General features: G+C 41.8%; 1 protein-coding gene across 1 annotated transcript in view; it reads right to left on the bottom strand.

The window, feature by feature from the left end:
* Positions 1–11571: 11571 nt before the first annotated feature.
* Positions 11572–17702, bottom strand: part of HS6ST3 (heparan sulfate 6-O-sulfotransferase 3) — a 272743-nt gene continuing 266612 nt past the window's right edge. The window contains exon 2 of the mRNA XM_030276246.4: positions 11572–17245. Within this exon, the coding sequence (XP_030132106.4) occupies positions 16540–17245 (706 nt within the window). The 3' untranslated portion in view covers positions 11572–16539. The remainder of the gene's footprint in view (positions 17246–17702) is intronic.

Below are 17702 nucleotides of genomic sequence, written 5' to 3'. Positions count from 1 at the left end.
AAATGAGCCTTATTAAGGGAAAAAAAAAAAAAAAAAGGTGTGGCATCTTTCTAAAGAAAGCATGTAAAGTTTATTTCAGCTGAAGGCTTTATCTTGTTCCACTTGTCTCAGACAATCCACCAGGGGCAGGGCTTGTCACCCTTGGGAGGCTTGTATCCATCTCAGTGGCAGAAGGGAAAGCCTCGATTGTTTCTCTCAAGCCTGGTGTCAGCAAGAAGCCTGGAGGTCCTAGGGAAGCAGAGTAATGAGCCTCTTCCTCTGGCACTGATCCCACCAACCCAAACCTTAGAGTTTGTCTGCAAGAGAACGTGTTTTGTTTTCCCATTACCTTGTGGCGTGGCCATGATGACACACAAATGTCTTCTTTTTTTTTTTTTTTTTTTTTTTTTTTTTTTTTTTTTGGTGCCAGGATAGTTTGCCTCTGGCAGGAGATATTGTGGCCATGAGCCACCCAAACTACTGTAATTGTTCCTGAAGAGTGACAGCCCACCTGAAATTCCCCACCACGTGCAATGTTCCACTTCCCGCAGCCCACTGCTGCAAAGGGGCTGTTAATGGCCCCTCTATCTACGCAACAGGAAAACATTAGCATTACCCAAACAGAAAAGATAAACTCTGGGAGTTTGCCAAAGTCTTAATTAATAAGCTAAACTTCTTTCCCTCCTCATTGAGGTCTCAGTGTTGTCAGAAGGGCATCAAGGATTTATCTTTGTTTATTAAAATTAATTTATTTCTTCCCCCAGATGACAACTGCAGTTTGGTTAAAGCAGTCAGTCTCACGCTAATTTATTTGTTCTCTGAGAACATTTCAGTACCCACAGAAATTATCAAATTAAAAATTGTCAGATTCTGTAATGGTCTGACCTTTTCAATCTGACAAAGTTCAAAGTGCAGCTCAACAGGTTCGAAAGGACATCTGCCAAGAGCAGCTGCCCACACTGGAGCATCAATGTAAATGTTCCAGCAGGTAAATAGTCACTGGGAGAGCATGAGAAAATATCTTGCTGGGTGAGCAAGAAGAAAAGGTGTCATCTGTAGAATGAATTAAAAAGGATATAGCATTTTAGTGATATATCCTAGGGAAAAGACAGAGCTCAGGTATCTATCTAATCAAACTCAGACACTGAAAGGTAATATATCTCCATACTCTGAATTCAAACAAGGGGAATAACCAAAAATCCAAGCTTGCTTGAACAGAAGCCATTAACTCTTTATTGCCTGCTTTTTCTTCAAACAAGGGGAATAACCAAAAATCCAAGCTTGCTTGAACAGAAGCTATTAACCCTTTATTGCCTGCTTTTTCTTTTTAGTAAATGTCTATTCACCAGTTATCTTTAGGAATCTTAGACTTCATCCACTGAGAGCCACTGTGACACAGTCCATACAACTATACCCTTGGAGACTGGCAGGGCTTGTTCTTGCTGTGATCTTGCTGCAAGATGCTGCTTGAAAAGACAGCCATGGTGTTCCCTCTCCCCCTGCTCCCTCATGTCAGCTACTTGAGCATCCACAGAGGGAGTGGGGGTCAGCTTGAGCCCATTCTCCAGGTCTGCCAACATTTGCTATCTACACAATGGGTACATGGCTGCCGGCTCTAGTGTGTGGGAGGCTGTGGGTCAGAGGCAGGCAGGGCAGAGCAAACCTGGCCTCTTCCCTGCTAGAGGGGTTCAAGAATAACATAAATAGATCCCAATTACCTGATCCTGTTTCATCTGACATATGTGAGCAACTCTACACAGTGCCAAGACTTACATGGGGGTGGAATTAGTGCTGGGTTTCAGCCAGACACAGACATGGTAAATCAATACAGGGAAGGATGGAGACTAGCCAAAGCAGTGTGTCAGGATGTACACCTTGGGCTTTTTGCTGTCATTAGCTCTTACAAGGAATTCCTGGAAGGGTCTGGGATTTTGTTTCTCTGTTTGTTTGCAGTCCTTGAAAGCACCATATGGGATTCCTGTGACTCCCAGAAACATATGACCTCTAATGTAAACTTACTAACATATTGTGGTGTATAATTTACTAATGGTCTTCCCACTAATGATGCAGATTTAAAGCAATAGCTGACAAGTCCTTGTCCAGAGGGGCTGTTACAGCTCTCAGAAGTTAAAAGTTTGGTCTCTCACAGAGACCAAATCCGAGGCAGGAATTAATGCAAAAGTTCCTGATTCCCTTATATAGCTGTAGCAGCGATGGAGTTAATGCACATTGTTCTTTGGGATTTATCTCAAATCTGTGATGAGCAGGGAAAAAAGAGATGGTATCTTTCTTGCCTTTTTAAAGTCCTTTATAAATTCCTCAGGGACTAAAGGTTTCTTCTGGCCTCCTGGCACGACAGTTACCATAGAGTTTAAACAGTAATTACTCCGTAGGATGCTCTCAGCATCAACAGAGAGCAGCTTTGGTCCCTTGGATTTTATTTTTTAATCAGAAATTCAGCCATTTTACTAATATCTAAGAGGCAAAGTTGAAAGCTACATGACCATGCACTCCAATTACATTACTTCTTACCGCAGTGGGGGTCCTCACAGTTTTCAGTATTTGAACACAGATTTTGAGAATTTTAACAATGCTTGCCAGAAAAGGGAGGGCATTGAGAAGAGAGAATGAGCAGACAGCTTACTGGTTAATTACAGCTTAGAAAATATTATGCCAGGTCCCTGAGATTACTTTGCTTTGATTACTGTACTTCAAGATTGCATCACTGGCTCTACAGACCTCTCCGAAAACATTTTACCAGTGGAGTTAGGAAGCCAATAATCAATGTCACCAGGCCTCCAGCCATTCCTGCTGCCTACCTGGCTTTTTTCCTCCATGTGGTTTAAGGTTCTGAATACAGCTAGCTTTTGTTTACTGCAAATGCTTCCTTCGTGAAGACTGAGTCTGCCTGCCACCTGTGCATTTGACCCACTGATGCAAGCCCCTCTTGGCTTCCCTCCTCCTTGCCTTATGTCACTGTAACTTCCTTCCCAAAAGCAGGTCCAGACCCATTTTGTTCCCTCTGGTGGCTTGCTTCCCTTTGATGAACTGTAAAGTCAAAGCCGAGTGGCTTTGCAGAGCGTGTCTGTGATAATTACAGGCTTGTGAATGATACATGACCCACAATGTTTTTAGTGTGCAGGCAAGAACATGGAAAAAATGTCCCTGGGGTGCAATTTTCTTTCCAATAATGAAGTTGCATGGGGACAGATGCTGTCAGATGTGGTCTAGGCTTGGGAGGCTTTGCTTAAACTTTCATTTTGAGTTTTCAGTGATACTGTGTGGTATACTCCAAAAAACATCCAAGGTATTCCCTTGATGGATGGTGCACAGGCATGTATGATTTTTTTTCCATGCTATATTTGTCACCTGACTCCTCAGAGACACTTTCCCATGGAGGGGCAAGAAGGTTCCCTGGGTTTCAGGCAAGGTTGTCTTCCATACAGCTGATTGACAGTCTTGAATTAACTGTTCACTGAAAGGAAAGTCACATATATTGCTGCAGACCTTATGCCATCATCAGCTTGAGGTTTAGTAAGATCCAAAGTTCTGCACTAGATGCATGAAGTAACCACAATTCAAAATTCCCACTGCACAGAAGGTCCCCCCTTGACCCTCCAATCCAACTCCAGAGTCACTCCATACTGATGGGCAGGCAGCTTTTAAAAGAGAAATACCTGCTTTAGGAGAGAGCGTATTGATATTCACCACATTCTTACAGCCTTGGCATGGCAATGCACCTCCTCATACTGCTGTATTATTTATAGGTTAGGCCAAACACCAGGATATTGAAGTAAGGTTACAAGACATTTTCAGTTTCAGAAACAGCTCATAAATAAGAAGTTAAGTCTTATATTTTAAGAAGAAACATTAAAGTTCCTATCCCTGAGCTTTACAGGAAAAAGCTGAAAAATATATGCTGCACAATGCTGCCAAAATCTATTAATCTGACTCTTTCCCAGCTCACCTCTGTTGTAAACCAATTTGATCCCATGATTGCCCTGCCAGCATAGGGGAACCAGGTGGCTGCTGCCTCTCCAGTGGAAAGGGTAAAGCAAGAGAGATGATTTACCCAAAAAGTAAATGCTCCTGCTGCAACAGCTCCTTCCTGCAGCCTTCTCACGCTCACCTCCATTTCCTGCCACTCTCCAGTAACTGACTGCAGGGAGAAAGGCATCCACCTCTCTTTCTTCTGCTATTTTCCTCCTCCTAATCTGTCAGTTTATGAAACCATGTTCTGCTCAGGATGAAGGCTTGCTTCCAACAAATGAGGAATTGGAGGTATTTACTTCCTAATGGCTTTGGTATCCTTGAGCACCAACCCTGGGTCAGCTGCATGCTCCTAAAGAAAACACACCACAGACCCAGACCAGGCTGTAGCAAAGTATCGTGGCTGATCCCATTTTTATGGCTTCTAGAGCAGGTACGTTCTCACTTAAGTATTCTACTGCAGACACCAGAGAACTAAGCAAGCATGATTTCTTGCATCCCATTGAAATAAAAACATTAAACCATTATAATTGTGCCTTTCTAGCATCTGTTAGATGGTAAGTTTGATTTTTGAGCTTCCAAACCAAAACACAATTAATGAGATTTTTGCAGTAGTAAAAATGCCTCCCCCCTTATTGACAATCTCTGCATGTAGCTTGGCCTTGCTTCCTACTGTGTGCAAATAATAATGTGGCTATCACTGCATTTTTGCTATAATTTCTAAAGGCAGTTGGAGCAAATGAAATCAGAAAAGGAAGTTTATAGTACTTCACATTTTTCTACATAAGGTTTCATGCTGTGTTATACACTGTTCATCACATTTTCCGTACTTTATTTGCTGTGAGAGATCTGAAATTCTTTGTCTTATCTGATCTATGATTTAAGATTCTGACCTTTTCATCTCTCTGTAATTTCACTGCCAGCTCACTCAATATGCCTTTGTTTATAGCCTTACAGCAGGGAGACCAAGATAAGACGGGAGTTGCTGATGCACTGGAAAGACAGAAATTTCCATTTGCTAAAAATTTGCGTGTGAAAGAGGGAAGTAGAGATATAACTTCAAAAGTTTTTGTATAAAGGGGAAATACAGATGAGAAAGTGGATTCAACACCCTTTCAAGCAGGACGTTCTGCTAAAAGAACGAATGCAAAAGCAATACCTTTCTGTTAATGGCGACCTGTGTGAAAAGCAATTTCAACACTAATAAAACCTGATTTTTCAGCTCCATGGTGAGAGCAGCCGAATGGCAGCACACATCCCAGCACTTTCATCAGAATGGTTGGGAAGGCAAATGAAGCTTTTATATCTGCTACTGGGATGTTATATCAGCTTGCCTCAAGTTCTGCTTCCCCGCTGCCTAGGCAGGTTGCAGAATGAGCTCTAGGGATGCTAATTTGTGCTGGAGAATAGCTGCTAAATTATTCAGGGTACTAAAGACAAGGGCTGAGTGTGAATAGCAGAAGACCCTGATGACACAGAGTGACGGCAATAAAATGACAGATGAAATTCAGCGTAGATAAATTTAAAGTGAGGCACCTGGGGGAAAAAACCCAATTTTGACTTCCCATACACTGTACTGAGTTCTGAGTTGACTACTGATACTTGGAAATGAGATCTTGCTGTTGAAATATATAATTTTATGGACATGTCAGATTTGTGCTCAGAACTACTCTGAAAAATCCAAAACTGAATTCAAGGAAATATTATGAAAATAAAAGTAAACAACACATAAAACACCACTCATATTCACCTCATATGAATCTTTGGTGTATTTAGTACTGTGGGCAGCTGTGGTCACTCCATCTCCAAAGAAAGATGTAGCAGAACAAGAAATGCAGCAGGCAAACTCAACCAGGATAGTAAAAGACATGGAGACTTACTGAACAGTCTTATGCTCTTGCACCTGCTATGGAAAGAGAGGAGAGAGATACAAAGAATCACAAAATCAGGACCTGCAAGAAGATGAGTAGGGACTTGTTACTCAGCATGTCTCCAAATTTAAGAACTAGGTATGCTTCAATGAACCTAGAAGGTGTCCAACTTGAAGCAATCAAAAAGTGCTAGTTTCCTGTTGTATTCACGAAACTTTCACCATAGTTAAGCTAAACAGTACTAGAAGTTAACTTTTAAATCCAAGGAGCAACTGAGCAAATTCAAAGATAAAAAGTCCATGAAAAGCCCTTTAAATTCCAAGATGCTAAATTTGGTCAAGAAGTTCTTGACCTAAAAATGATTGGCAGCTAGGAAACAGATTGTCATATATATAAATACATACATGCATATATATATATTTAGACAAACATGCTTTCCTGCATATATACATATATATACACACATATATTTACAAGAAGACATTCAGGCCTCTATCAGAGAGGATGTGGGTCTCCTTGGCCATAGTTGAACTCTTCCAGAAACTGTTTTTAAAGTAAATATTTATTGTTTTGTTCATGGGATGATATTGGCAGAGGCAGATGAGCCAGGCAGATTTCTCAGTTACAGAAGTCACTGTAAGCTTCAGTTCATCCAGTGATCATGGTATCATAGCAGATAAATTAGAGCCTACAGATACAATTAGTCTGCTTTAGATTTCTTTAGTTTACCTTCCTTTGCAGTATACAGAAATAAAAAGACAGACTAGTATGTCTAGGTTTAAGCAGATGTTTCAGGAGATGAATCAGCCTGTAGTAGTGCCTATATTTCCCAAGTCTGGGACAATTATGAGTGAACAAGAGAGCGTATTTTGCCCAGGAGTACCAGAAATACATATTTACTACATATTAATTCCTTCAGATAGTTATTCTATTTTGTGATTTATTTAAATAGATTTAGATGTAGCATAAACAATGTTGACTGATAAATCCTGGTTGGAGTTCATAAATAAAGATGCATCTTTGAAACAAAATCTGGCAAAGACAAGCCTGTCTCAGACATAGGCAAAGTTTAAATTCAGCTCATGCTCTGCTGAGCTAGCTGCCCAGTTGATCCAAGTAGAAGATGAAACATCCTGTGATTGTTTATCTAAACCTTTCGTAAACTGGAATTAATTTATTTGCCACTTAATTCTCATAAACACAAAGCTGAGTAAATTTAGGGTTGTGCAGTTTAGATGGTCAATGATGAATCCACAACCCAAAGTCTTGGTCACCATATGACTCACTACTGGGGTAGTAGGGTGGCCGTAGCTCCCATACAATCCATCTGTTCATGTCTCCTTTGCATGGAGAGCAGCAGGCTTGGAGCAGGCAAGGGTTATCTTCCAGATCATGGATAGCCACAGAAACAAAGTGCTTGTGTAAACACATCAGAAGTCAAAGAAGGCCTTACATAATAAACCCCCTCAAAACCAGAGCAGATGCATACCTGGGCTCTCTCTGTCTTCAAATCCAAAGCACGTGTGCCCAGCATGTAGGGATCAATCCAAGTAAGTGGCCAGCAGTGGCATTTTGACAGATATCAGGTGTTTGCATACATGGGATGCAGGCACAAGCACACACACACCCCCCACACATAAATCCCAGTGCTCCCTGGGACCATACCTGGGCTGTGCAGCATTTAAGTCTTCCCAAACATTCATGCTGTATTGGCAGTGTTTATTTTGCTGAAGTTCAACAAGGCCAGGTGTAAGGTTCTGCACCTGGGTTGGAGCAATCCCAAGCACAAATACAGGTTGGGCAGGGAATGGATGAGAACAAGCCCTGAGGAGAAGGACTTGGAGGTGGCTAGTGGATGAGAAGCTAAACATGAGCCAGCAATGTGCTCACAAAGAATATCCATATCCTGAGCTGAATCAAAGCAGTGTGGCCAGCAGGATGTGATTCTGCCTCTCTACTCCACTCTAATGTGATCCCACCTGGAGAGTTGCATCCAGTTCTGGGGTCCCCAGCATAAGAAGGATGTGGACCTGCTGGAGCAGATCCAGAGGAAGGCACAGCTAAGCAGATTTTTCTGAAGGTCTCCACATCCTTGTTTGCCCTTTTCAGTGGCTGTCTCTTTGGGTATCATGCTCACAAGCTGCCCCATTCCCGCCCCCCCCCACCCCTTATTTCCTATTTCTTTGCTACCTCACTCATTACGGTGACTTTTGTCATCACCTTTGTACAGAGGGTCCCCAGATCTTCTCTCAGTCCTTAAATCTTCCCCTCTGATCTTTGTGGCATCCTCAAATGTTTCTAGACCTATCCACTTGGAAGCTTAATTCCATTTCAAGCAAAGTCTTTTCGAAAGTGAATGCTGCCCCATCATTCTCTGGCACAGTTGACTTCTCAAAAATATACTTCTCAAATATACTTCTCAAAAGTATATTTGGGGATTGTTTCCCCTTCTATGAACAGAGATGGAAAAGACACATTTCTGGGATGAGACTCTTCTTAACTATCATAAATGTCCAAAGCAGGCCAGATGCTCATGCCTGATAAAAGTACATTTGCCCCCCTCACCCATAGGGCAATCCCCAGGGGTTGCCTGAGGACATTGGCTGCCAGTTGACCTTTACTTATGTGAAAGGAGTCTCATTCAATGTGTGTCACAATGAAATGGTGAGCTGCTTACCCAGTGGAAAAATTCCTGCAGCAGCTTCCATGTCTGAGAATGGCAGCCCTTATGTCCTCTCACTGCTACACATTTACATCACTCTAGGCTCTTACAGGATGGTGAGATTTATAGGTCATTGACTTATCTCCATATTATCTAATCTCACTTGCTCATGCACTGAATTTTATTCAGAATGTGAGCAGCATACTCACAAATTTCTTAGCAAATGTTGAAAGGTGTCACATCTTGGGTAGCATCTAGAGGTAAAACAGAAATAAATGTGAACGAAATCTTAAAAACCCCAGCCTTTCTCCAGTCATATGTAATACTGCCCAGCAATGCTGAGTCTTACTCTTGCTTTTAACTGTGACATAAACTGCACATAACAGCACAATATTCTGATGTACTTCTTGAAATGTAACCATGTATGTGGCAAAAAAATTATCTGTCTCCTGGTGGCAAAATCAATTTCTCCTTTGGCTATATAGTAGTATTTATCAGCAATACAGATATTTATTTCATTTATCATCTTGCTGCTCCTGCTTTATAACTGCATTTACTAAAGTGCAAGACACGGAAACACAGTAACATTCACTTTCTCTCACACTACCCTGCAGCACATGTAATTTTGTGCTCAGAACTGGTGAAGATGATGGACTTTCAGTTTGCAGATCGCTTGTCTCAAGTGAAACCCCCAAATGCTACAAATCCTGCAAGAGAAGTTTAGGTTTCTAACCATACCTCTCAAGGAGAGACACTGTTAGTTGGAGATCTGCAAGTATCTGAGACATCTGCACTGGGTTTGCATATATAACAAAGCCTCTATTCTGACATCTGTATCCTTCTGGAGCAATAGCTGAAGGTCAGATGGACAACTCCAGGGCACCATAAGCAGCGCTGGATTATTCTGTTTAGCAGCCTGTATTGCTCCTCAGTAGTATGAAATCCCCATGCCATCTTGCCTTCCCTGTCAGGATCCAGCCTTTGGGTCCACTCAGACAGTGGCTTCTGGGAGTCTGGTTTCAAATAATAGTGTGGGTTTATGGAGGCTGGCATCTGTCTCCCAGGAACTAAGTTAGTTTCACATCAAGAACCAAGCAAGCAGTGAGATAGCGCCACCACAATTTAGAGAAATCTGGAGATTACAAAGCCATCCAACTCTTTTGTTTCCTCAAAGTGATACGAGTGGCAGGAAAATGGATAGTTGCAGTAGGGATTTAATTGGAGACATGGAAAGGGGCTGCAAAACACTATCTAACACAGTCCTGTTGCAAGGCATATGTATAATTGTACGTTATTTTTTCCTAATTATTAGTTCATAGGCTTTCCCTCATCCACTGTGTGGGTCACTTTTTCATAAAAGGAGATCAGGTTGGTCAGACAGGACCTGCCTTTCACAAACCTGTGCTGGCTGGGCCTTATGCCTTGGTTGTCCTGTACATGCTGTAAAATAGCACTGGAGCTGATGTGCACCTTGACCTTCCCTGGCACTGAGGTCAAGCTGACAGGCCTATAGATCCCTTTTCCAGCTCTCCTTGTAGACAGATGTCACAGTTGTCAACCTCCAGTCAACTAGGACCTCCCTGGTTAGTCAGGACTGCAGATAAATGATGGAAAGTGGCTCAGTGAGTCCTTCTGCCAGCTCCCTCAGTACATTCAGGTGAATCCCACCCAGCCCCACAGACTTCTGTGTATCTGAGAGTGTAGCAGGCTGCTGATCATTTTCCCTTGGATTATGGGGGCAACCTTCTGTTCCTGGTCCCTGCCTCCCAGCTCAGGGGGCTGGATATCCTGAAAACAACTGTTCTTAAGTACCTCAGCCTTTTCCTCATTCTTTGTCACTGTTTTCACCCACATCCAATAAAGGATGGAGATTCTCCTTAGCCTTCCTTTTACTGATGATGTACTTAGAGAAACATTTTTATTGTATTTTATGGCAGTAGCCAGATTTGGTTGTAGCTAGGCTCTCACCCTTCTAATTTTCTCCCTGTGTAACCTCACAATGTCCTTATAGTCCTCCTGAGTCACCTGCTTTTTTTTCTAAAACTTCTCTACTTTTCTGCTCTCTGTTAAAATAGGCTGGGGTTCTTCCCTGCTGAGTCATCTTTCAGAATATGGGGACAATCTGCTCCTGTGCCTTTAGAACATCCTTCTTGAAGAATGTCCAACCTTCCTGTACTCCTTTGCCTTTCAGGACTGTTTCACAAGGGACTTTGTCAACCAGGCTCCAAAACAGCCCAAAGTCTGCCCTCCGGACCCAAGGTAACAGTTCTGTTGACTCACATCTTACTTCTTCAAGAATTGAAAACTATCATTTCATGATCGTTGTGCCCAAGACAGTCTCCAGCCACCACGTCACCCACCAGTCCTTCTCTGCTCACACACAGCGCCTCCAGCGAGGCCCCGCCTGGGCCGCTCACCAGCCATATCAGGAAGTTCTCTTCCACACACTCCAGGAAGAGAACGTTTCCATGCTGCCTCTCCACTGTATTGTATTTACAGAAGATCTCTGGTAAGCTCAAGTCCCCCATAAGAGCAAATGCTAACGTTTGCGAGTCTTCCCCCAGCTGCTTATGGAATATTTTATCTGCCTCTTCAGCCTGGTTGGCTGGTTTGTAACAGACCCTCACCAAGGTATTGTTGGCCTTTCCCTACATGAACGTTTATGATTCTTACTCATAAACATTCTTTTCATCACCGTCAGCAAACTCTGGAGAGTCAGAACACTCCCTACCATACAGGGCTACCCTACAGCTTTCATATAGGTAGACTTCAAGAGCAAACCAGCAGTACAAGACTAACAGTGCAGCAACAGACTACAGCTTCTCATTATTCCCCACAGAGCTCAGGGGATTATCCTGACAGTTTGGACTGATCCTCAGTGCTGTTGGAGCAGAAACAAAGTCCAGTTGGAAGCAAAAGATTTGGTATTGGGCCCTTATATAATTAAATAATAAATTATAGCAATATGCTTTTCCTCCATGTACATTTTGTTAAAAACACACAGTAGATTTTTACTATGACATGAAACATTTTCAGTAATTTTTATGGCTATGTAGATAAGATAGAATCTTTAGTGTTTCAAAAACACAGTCAATGTTTATTTGTTCTCATAAGTAATTCATGGACCCAACAATATTCAACAAAACTTCATTTTTAACAGATTCTTAATGAGCATCATTTTACAGAAAATCACCAACAAATAAATATATGAAAACAATTGCTTTTGACATCACAATGGTTAAACACATTAAATAATTAATTAAATTGTGCTTTATGCCAATGAAAATCCCTAGGTCTACAAACTATCTTTTAAATAGGAATGGAAGTATATATGATTACTCACAATACAATCTCTCAGTAGCAGAATTCACAAACATTATTGCACATAAACAGAAGGAAAGTTCCTAAAGAATAAAGTAATTTACAACCTATAAATTTATTCTTTCATCTTAAATATGGAAATGATGGGAAATCTTTTTTTTTTTCTTCTCTTCCAACATTTATTTGAAATCACAGAGCAAGTGATATGACAAGAGGAAAGCCAAGGACACTGCAGGCATGGAACCCATTCCCTCCACAAAATGTAGACAAAGAAAGTATTACAGGAACCAAACTGAAAGAAGTGTTACAGTGAAAACTGGGTACCTTTTTCGAGTGTGCTTTTTTTTCCCCTGCACATCCAGGGGATATTGCCATCAACTCCAGCTGAATGACTTTATTGTGATTGTTCATCTTGTACAAGATAATAATCCTTATCCCAGACCAAAAAAAAAAAAAAGAATAATTCCATATGTATCAGGGAAAGAGCAACAGAGGGAAGAAAAAGTGAGATATGTTTTAAAACAGCAGTGCTCATAACTGATACAAAAGTGCAGATGGGAAACCAGATCCCACTAGGGCAAAAGGAAGCATGTGCTAACAAGAAGACCAACTTCTGAAACCTCTTGGTTAAGTCATGGATGTCAAATCTGAAACATCTCCAGACACAAAGGTGATGTGACCTGCCATTTGGTTGAATGAGTATGATACAGTTATGAAGTATGGCTCTGGATCTGACTTCAATCACTTTTTTCTGTATTTCTGTTTTAAGTGAACAGCAAGTAAACTGCTGTATATTGGGTAGAGTCCCTAGCAAGGCTATGACAGCCTCACTATTAACACAACAGCAGTGGAAAATACCTAACATCAGAAATAGTGGGATTATTTTCTCTTGATGGTGAAAAAGGTTTTTACTGTCAGCACTGGTGAGTGGGGAAGAGAGGACGAATTTTCATTCATAAGACCATAAGGCCATACAGTGAGTGCTTGGACTAGATATCAGGAACAAGTTCTAATGACACAGCATGTTTCTTTGTCCACTCCAAGCCTATAGTGAATTATAACTGGAAAAGGCAGTACTGGGAATGTAATGGGAGAGATTAGCAAGTACATATCCATTACAAAAGAATGAGATTTGTTTCATCACCACAGTAGAAGAAGCCAAATTGCCTTGTTTAAGCAACAAAATAATGCCAGGGAGATGGACAGAAATCCTGTAGCATTGTTGTGATAAGCTTTAGAAAGAAACACGCTGCTTCCTGATCTTATATGGGCCAGTGTAATTATGTTGAAGTTTATGCTATCAGAGCAATGAAAACCTGGAATAACAGAGATATGAAGCAGGACTGTAATTTTGCTTTTGCATTACATTATTTGAGGCACAGTGCCCAAGAGGAAAAAAGCTGCAGGTCTGTGTCTTAGAAGTCAGCCAGAAGGTGTTTCCAAACTGCTTTATTTGTCTTGTGGTAGGAAACTCTGCTAAGAAAATCAGGATTGTTAGTGCAGTGAGTTTGCTGGATCTGCAGCTGGAGCAAGGGAAGGAGGTGCCAGGTCCTTCAGTCCCAGAGCTCTGGGCAATGTCTTAGCTGCTGACTGCCCACTCCACCCAAAAAAAACCCCAAACCAACAAAAGCAACAAACCTACTCCTGCACAACCAGGGCCGTTACATAGGCTCCAGAGGGAAAAAAATCCAAGAAACCAACTTCAATTTTAACTAAATCCCAAGTGTTATGGCAAATCCTATTAACATAGATGCCACAGCACATTAACAGCTCTTCCGGTTGACTCCTGGGAAATGACTGATGAAAAGGGTTAGGCATCACATTAAGATGTTGCCAGACTATTCAAGCTAATGTAAACCACCTAGAAAACGTTTTCAATTTTCCTCATTAGGCTTTGTTTTGTATCAGGCAGAAGGAACAGTCTGGGGAACAGTTGGTGTGCTTAGACAGCTGAAACTGATACTTACAGTCACTGGTGAGGCTCCAGGGATGTATTTCTCAGCACTGTCTCCTCTCCCTTGAAAAGAAAAACTGCATTTTCTAAATGAAAAATAGGGCCCAGTTGCTGTGAGCAGCATGGAGAGGTGGCCTGCTGAGCAAAGAGGTATGTGAGGAAGGGACAACTTGTTTTTGCACTTAGGAGGAAGAGACAAGGATGCCCTACAGAACAAAAGATGAGTTGGAATTTATCTTACTTCCTTGCTTACCTTGTTCCTTAATGTGAATTTGGCCTTCCATCTTTCCTTCCACATGGTTGGCTTCTCCCCTGCCCTTCAGGGTCTCCCCAGCACCCTGAGCTACCTGTGCTCGTGGAAATAAGAAGTGCATGGGCAAATCCTGGAGACTGAGCCTCAGGTGCCAAAAGCATCCTTCCCCTATCATGCTCTTTGGTCTCCAGCAAGATGTGGCAATGGGCACAGGAATGGGGAGATGCAACAGTTCCCATCATCCCTGTGCCACTGACCAGAAAGTTTCTTCCCTCCACAGGGCCAGGGCCAGCCCAGCCTAAAGCCCTGGTGCCAGCAGCTGAGATGTCAGATCACTGTGAATTACCTGCACTGTGCTAAAGGTTCAATAGCACCAGAGAGCCTTGGCTTTTCATGGTCCCACTGTCCTGCAGCCAGGACACCCAGAGTGAGCTTCAGATCTCAGCTGTAAAGATTTCAATTTAAGTCTTGGAAGGTTGGTGTCCATATGTGCGCAAGGTGTTGGGGTGCTTCTTTCAGGCAATGGGGATCCAAGCAGCACCATCCAGGAACCCAGGGAGCCCCTCATTCTCCCCTACAGCAGACATCCCATGCTCAGACAGGAGAACAACAATCTTCTTTTTCCCTTCTGAATGTGGAGGTAGGAGAAGATGTACATGAACTATGAGTGGAAGAGGTATTAGGGACCAAAACCTGCCACTGCTCATCCCAAAGTAAGACACTGACAATCAGACGTGAAGCAGCATATTGTTAATGAACTACATTGATAATGAGGCATCATCCTGGTAGCTCTCTTCACTTCTTAATGCTATTATGATATTTCATGTTCAATGTATTATTGTATGCATTAACTTTCAATAGGATCATTAGACTGTATTTTTGATATTCTGCATAGATAAGTAGCAATAGCATTGTCAGAAGAAAAGATACAGCATGCACAAAAAGAAATCCAACTTGGAAATGAAGGGGCAAATTTTCAAATTGAGCCTCTTTTTTCTGTAACACATTATTTTTTCAACCAACTGGATAGAAACCTTGAATTTTGAAAACAAGCGAGAAATGTGCATCCACATCAGGTACTCCAGTACTTCTAATTAGCAAATCTATAAGGTAAAAGCCATTCATGCATGCAATAATATACTTTCAGCATCTTGATTTAGCAGCCATGTTGAGGCACTTAGAGAAATTTCCTCCTAATGCTTTACATTTATGCCAGAAGAAGAAGGAAAAAAACTCTTAGAAGACCTATGGTGCACAGGACCCTCTTTTTAAAATTTCACTATTACAAATGGAACAACATAAAATCTTGGAATAAACAGATGCAGTTTAGCCACAAGAATGGAACACATGGAGGAAGAACCCAATGAATCATTTTCTAGACAAGGAAGAAAAACAGATACAGATCTCTCATCATGAAAACAATAAATTTACAAAGAATCCTCATATAGAGTAATAAATATCAAGACTTTCCACATATCCATTATGTATCCTATAAAAATGAAAGCTGATTTTTTTCTAGCCACTACTGTAGTTAGAGAGAAAACCAATTTAAACTGTATGCACTCATCATCAATGTATTTTAGCAGACAATATAATAAACCTGCCTACCTTCACAGACAATGTATCTCCAGGCTTTTACATCAAATCTGGAAAATGTCGCACTAATATTTAAGCTTTTCCTTCTCTCTCTTTCCTCTTCCCTGGAGTTTGCTTGACCTCTTTTGTGAATGTGAAGGCAGATTTCATTGCCCCCAGCCAGATAATCTCTGTGATGTGTGCTCAGCTGCCATGTGGACCTAATTTCTCAAAGCTTGCCTTTGCCACACACACTTAGAAGGATGATTCCTACCTGGCTGGCCTCGGTACTCTCAGCACCTGCAGGGAAATAAGCCAGACCCTCCACTACCTCACCTATAATCAATCTCTCACTGCTGGCCTTTGGAACAGAGCTAGAAGTGCCCCAGTCCAACACGTCCTATGTCTTTTTCAATCACCAAATCAAATTCTTCCCTTAATCAAAACACAGCATGTAGATGTTTGAAGGGCAATGTGTGCACCTTCTCCATTTCATTCACTAGAAAGTTATGCACTACAGTTGTAACGAACAGTACAAAATGAACCAGCTCTCATGTCACAAAAAAACCAAGCAGGTATTTTTCCCCAATTTATCATTCATGTCTGCACAAGTTTTAGTAGCTCAGATTGTACAGGGTACATCTGTTAATGCAAAGAATCTCTCTCTCTCTTCAACCCATCCACATAGCTTAGGCCTTTGAAGGAAGTCTTTTCTGGCAGGAATCTTATTCTACTGCCATTTAATAACACTAATCAATACCTATTGAGAAAAAATACATTCTCACTGGCAGAAACCAAGAAAAACTGAGACGAGGTGGAGCTGTCAGACGAGGTCTCATTTAGCAAACCAGTAGGTCTCCCTTGGCTAATTCCCAGGTAGCCACATTGCACAAACAATCTGATCCTCTCATAGGTTAGGCAAGATGGAGGAGCATCACCACCTTGCAACCTGACTGTTATAATCTTCAGTAACAGCTACTTCTGCTGCCTCTTCCCTTGGCCACTGGTGAGCTCTCTGCTCCCGCAGCAGTCGCCGCTCCTCTCGCCTCTTTAGCCGGTTCTTCTGGTGCTCCTCTTGCTTGGAGTACTGGAAGCGCTGCAGGAACAGGTCTTTTGCGTATTCATACAGCTGCATGTCCAAGAAATTCAACTCCTCTATCCGTTGTCGCACATCCTCACCGATGTCCACATTCGAGGCCCGCGTAACGTTGAATTGGGTGAATGGGGAAATGAATTTTAGGTTGAATGTCCTCTCAAAGAGATACTGTGTTTTCCTCTGAAATTCCGTCAGCCCAAAGAAGGCCATGTTTTTCAGATTGTTCTTGGCGCTTTGGAGAAGAATCATATTTCTCTCACTCTCATTCATGAAAGTCAGGTTGTAGCAGCCCACCAGGCTGAGGTCTGCCAGCATGCGCACCTGGCGGTTGCTGGCCAAGTTGTAGCTACAATCCATGAATTCCTGTAAGCTGACTCCAGACCAGTCGTCTCCTTCATAACAGGTAGGCAGCTCATCTGGTGTTGGGCTTCTTCCATCGCACATATGAAGGGAAGTTTTCCATGTCGCACCCCTCTGGACATGTTTCCATTCACTCAAGTATCGTGACACTGGATCCCTCAGCATAGTGATGTAATAGAAATTCCTGAAACATATAATTAAACACAGTTTTAAGATTTCAGTAGATTTGCCTATTTATTCTCCAATAAAACTATTATACTGGCACCACACCCTTCACTTTTTCCAGTGCAATGTAGGCACTTCAGGTGACTCTTTCTGAGACTCTTTCTAAAATCTTCATAAATACTGTGAATAAAATACAAGGTAAATTGGGAGAGAGAGAGAGAGGAAAGGAAGTACGCAGTTATCAAGTGTTCAGTGATAGTTACTTTACATAGAAACCAATTAACTGAAGTGTGCTCCCCTCCACATTGAAGTATTAACCGCCAGCAATATCAGAAACTGTGTGAAAAGTGATCTAAATAATCCTACAACTTCTCTTCTGGATTGAGACACATATGTCTCACAAGATGCACAGGATGATAATCTCTACAGCACTTGGGCATAACCTAAGAAAAGCTGAAGCAATTTAATGTGGATGG

Source organism: Taeniopygia guttata, chromosome 1, assembly GCF_048771995.1.
Source record: "Taeniopygia guttata chromosome 1, bTaeGut7.mat, whole genome shotgun sequence".
NCBI classification, from domain to species: domain Eukaryota; kingdom Metazoa; phylum Chordata; class Aves; order Passeriformes; family Estrildidae; genus Taeniopygia; species Taeniopygia guttata.
This window is presented reverse-complemented; position numbering and strand designations above follow the sequence as displayed.